Source organism: Mus caroli, chromosome 5 (genome assembly GCF_900094665.2).
Source record: "Mus caroli chromosome 5, CAROLI_EIJ_v1.1, whole genome shotgun sequence".
Classification (NCBI taxonomy): Eukaryota; Metazoa; Chordata; class Mammalia; order Rodentia; family Muridae; genus Mus; species Mus caroli.
The window spans coordinates 824775-828512 of record NC_034574.1 but is presented as its reverse complement, the minus strand read 5'-3'; the positions used below and the strand labels follow the sequence as shown (position 1 = coordinate 828512).

The 3738-nt window shown below is 40.6% G+C and overlaps 1 protein-coding gene across 1 annotated transcript in view; it reads left to right on the top strand.

The window, feature by feature from the left end:
- The first annotated feature begins 1298 nt into the window (after positions 1-1298).
- LOC110294823 (lanosterol 14-alpha demethylase) overlaps positions 1299-3738 on the top strand; it is a 19744-nt gene continuing 17304 nt past the window's right edge. The window contains exons 1-3 of the mRNA XM_021163309.2: positions 1299-1492; positions 2376-2502; positions 3376-3550. Coding sequence (XP_021018968.1) covers positions 1340-1492; positions 2376-2502; positions 3376-3550 — 455 coding nt within the window. The 5' untranslated portion in view covers positions 1299-1339. The remainder of the gene's footprint in view (positions 1493-2375; positions 2503-3375; positions 3551-3738) is intronic.

Genomic DNA, 3738 nt, shown 5'->3' with positions numbered 1-3738 from the left:
CTTGCAGCCCTGGTTCTGTCCATCCTGTGGGGACTGTTGTGCCTTGCAGCCCTGGTTCTGTCCGTCCTGTGGGAGTTCAGTCTCCCCTTGGACGGTGTGGTTACTCAAGACTTTGCTTCTTCCCTGTGAAAACAGTGCCTTGGCATCACATTAGCCTTTTGTTCCAAAGACTGCCTTTGGAGTTCTTGTTAATTATTTCACTTCCCAATATTATTTAACTGAACGCTATCTTTTGTTTTAATATCGTTTAAAATATTCTTTGAGAGTTTTATAAATGTATACAATGTATTTCAATCGTAGTCACCTCCCACTTCCCTCTTCCAGTCCCTCCTTGGTTCTTCCCCCATGTCTCCCTCTCAACTTTATACCGTTTTCTACAAAACAACACACTGAGTCCAGTTAGTGTCCTCTATATATGAATGGAGTGGGGCCTCCATTAGAGCGTGGTCAACTACTTAGGGTCACATCCTTAAGAAACTGACTCCCCATCCTTTAGCAGCCACGGACTATCATCAGCTCCACAGCTACAGGGTGTTGGGTCTTGTGTGCACCTCCTGCATCCTACATCTATTCTTGACACTGAAGGAAAAAAAAAAAGATATAGTTTTAAAATTGTATAAGTCTTTGTGTCTCTAATAGTATGTGCACCTAAATGCAGTTGCTTGCCAAGGCCAGAAGAGGGCACTGTGTCCCCTAGAGATAAAGCTATAATCAGATGTGAGCTGACCAGTGTGGGTTCTGGGAAGCAAACTCAGATCCTCTGCAAGAAAAGAGGCAGACACCAGTTGCTATACCACACTTCTTCTGATATACTTGTGCAAATACTTAAATGGTAGTGATTCTTTGATGTTATTTGATTCGTGGATTCTGCTGATCAAATTCAGGTCACCAGAATTAATGGCAAGAGATTTTTACCTACCTGGCCATCCCACCAGCCCCATTAAATTAATTTTTAACAAAAGGGAAAAAATATTTATATTCTTATAAATGTTGATTAAAGAATTCAATATAGCCAGTATAGAACAAAACCATACTTAAAAAGATATCTAGCTAATGCTGAGAGCAACGGACTAAAGCTAACAGTGACATCTAATGAGCTCTGATGTTTTGCATGGTAGAAAATATGTTCAGGATAAGTAGTGAAAAAGGAGAAATCATATTTATACTGATTTTGTGATGAAGACAGGAGGTGGGATATGACCAGATGAAAGCATTCGCTTCGAAGTTTATGCGTATTTGGAACTTTTCAACAAAGTATTATTCTGTGATGTAAGAGATGTCTTTGTAACAGAACTTTGGACCTTTTTCTCTGTAGTATGGACCTGTGTTTAGCTTTACCATGGTGGGCAAGACCTTCACTTACCTTCTGGGGAGTGACGCCGCTGCACTGCTCTTCAATAGTAAAAACGAAGACCTGAATGCAGAAGAAGTCTACGGTCGACTGACAACACCTGTGTTTGGGAAGGGAGTTGCATATGATGTGCCAAATGCAGTAGGTGGCTCTTCTGTCCTGGACAAAAGACAAATCTAAACTACAGTAGTTCCAACTAGTTGTGTAATGTTATACATGTGTAATGAAGAATTAATTGATTCCCTAGCTTAAGAAATCTGACAATTTGTGACACTTGAAAAGAAACCATGGGTTTGTTTTATATTGGTTGGCAAGGCTTATTCATATTTTATTCATTCAAGTGTTATGAATAGAATATAGATTAGGCAGCAGACTCAAGTGCCTGGTGAACTCCGGTAAGGGCCATAATAGACTTAGCCCACACTGTGTTAAGGGTCAGTATCAGTGTTTCTGGGGTTGGGAGTAGTTGGGGAGATGAATGTCTCCCTTTACATTCAAAGGCAATAGCTATCAAAAAGTTTTGTTTAGACTCATCTCTATTATCTTAAACATGCTTTAATCAACTTAAAATGTTAATGTCTCAGAGGGCAGTTAGTTAACAGACAAGTTTTTATTCATGCTGTTCTAGACTTCTAGAAGATGGTGTCAGTGATGAATGGTATTTAGATCTAGAATGAGAAGAAAAGAAGGAGGATAAGATAACAGTGGAGTAGAGTGGACTTTGGGAAGTGTGTTGCCTGGATTGGTTGGGAGATAGCAGGAGAGGAAGGTGGGTCCCTGAGTGGTGGAGTATTAGGAGGTAAGAGGTGGGGTTCCTGACTTAGGACCTAGGGGGAGGGCCCTTCTTTAAATGTGTTCTTTCAAATACATGGTTAGTTCATAAAAATACTGCTTCTGTTTTTATTTTTAAATTTAAGAACATTGTTTCCTCTGTTATGCAGTAAGGATAACATGAGATACTTAAGAATAAAATAAAAGTGTCCTTTAGTGTTAGAAACACTTAATTTTTTTGTTTGTTTTGAAGACTTTCTTGGAACAGAAGAAAATCATAAAAAGTGGCCTTAACATAGCCCACTTTAAGCAGTATGTTCCTATCATTGAAAAGGAAGCAAAGGAATACTTTCAAAGTTGGGGAGAAAGCGGAGAAAGAAGTAAGTAAAATGCCTTACATTTGTCTCATTCTTTCCTGTCTATGTACAGAACAAAATACAGTATGTGCAGAAGGGCCATGTGTCTAATGAGAAGGAGGTGCTGACTACTGTGCAGTGGTAATGGCAAACCCAGCCTTTAGAGAGCACTTCTAAGTATTCTCTTCAGAGAGACAATTGGCATGTCTATGCCAGGAGCAATATCTGCTTCGAGGCCAGTAGGATCTCAGGCAGCAGGTTGCCACCTTCCCAGGCTGGCCATCAGCTCCTGTAGAAAGTGTAGATAAACACCCAAAGCTGATGTAATTAATGTGTTTACTAGTCTCAAAAGAAGCTGATGCATACATTAGCACACCTAGTAATTAACTTACTTGTGAAGGGCCTTGCCGAGTAGTTAGGGAACTTCCTGCATCCTGGGCTTACAGTCATGATTTCACCTAGATTGACAAATAATTGAGGTGCATACCTGGAATTCTAGCACTTGGGAATTGGAGGCAGAAGGATTACAGGTTCAAGGACAGCCTGTGCTACATGGCACAACCCACATCAAACCAAGAGTCTAAAGCAAAACTCTGAAGCACCAAGAGGACCACGGTGCTTTCCATGTGGGAAGCCCGATGTGACAGTAGAGCCAAAGGACAGAATTAGATGCTTTTTGCCACCATCCAGTGGGCCTACCCGATGCTCGTCTCCAGTGTTGGGTTGTACAATGGTGGTTATAGTACACACAGACAAGACTGATGTGTTTATGCCTCTGGTTTTCGTACCTGCTGTATATATTCCCATTCTTTTCATCACAATTTCCGTATGTTCCAGAAAAAAACAATTAAACGCTTTTTGGAGATAGTATTGAGAATGATCTTTTCCTCCCCTTAGATGTATTTGAAGCACTGTCTGAGCTCATAATTTTAACAGCTAGCCATTGTTTACATGGAAAGGAAATTAGAAGTCAACTCAACGAGAAGGTGGCTCAGCTGTACGCAGACCTGGATGGAGGTTTTAGCCACGCTGCCTGGCTGTTGCCAGGTTGGCTACCTCTGCCAAGTTTCAGGTATGTATGGATAAGGACCACGTCATAGTCACTGGACTGTCTGTATGCTTCCTAATTTGGGTACATCAGGAGCTTCCATTTTACGAGAATTCGGGCCTGGTTTTCTTTATTTACGAAGCTCATTTCTTTTTCTTTTTCTTTTTTTTTTAATTAGGTATTTTCCTCATTTACATTTCCAATGCTATCCC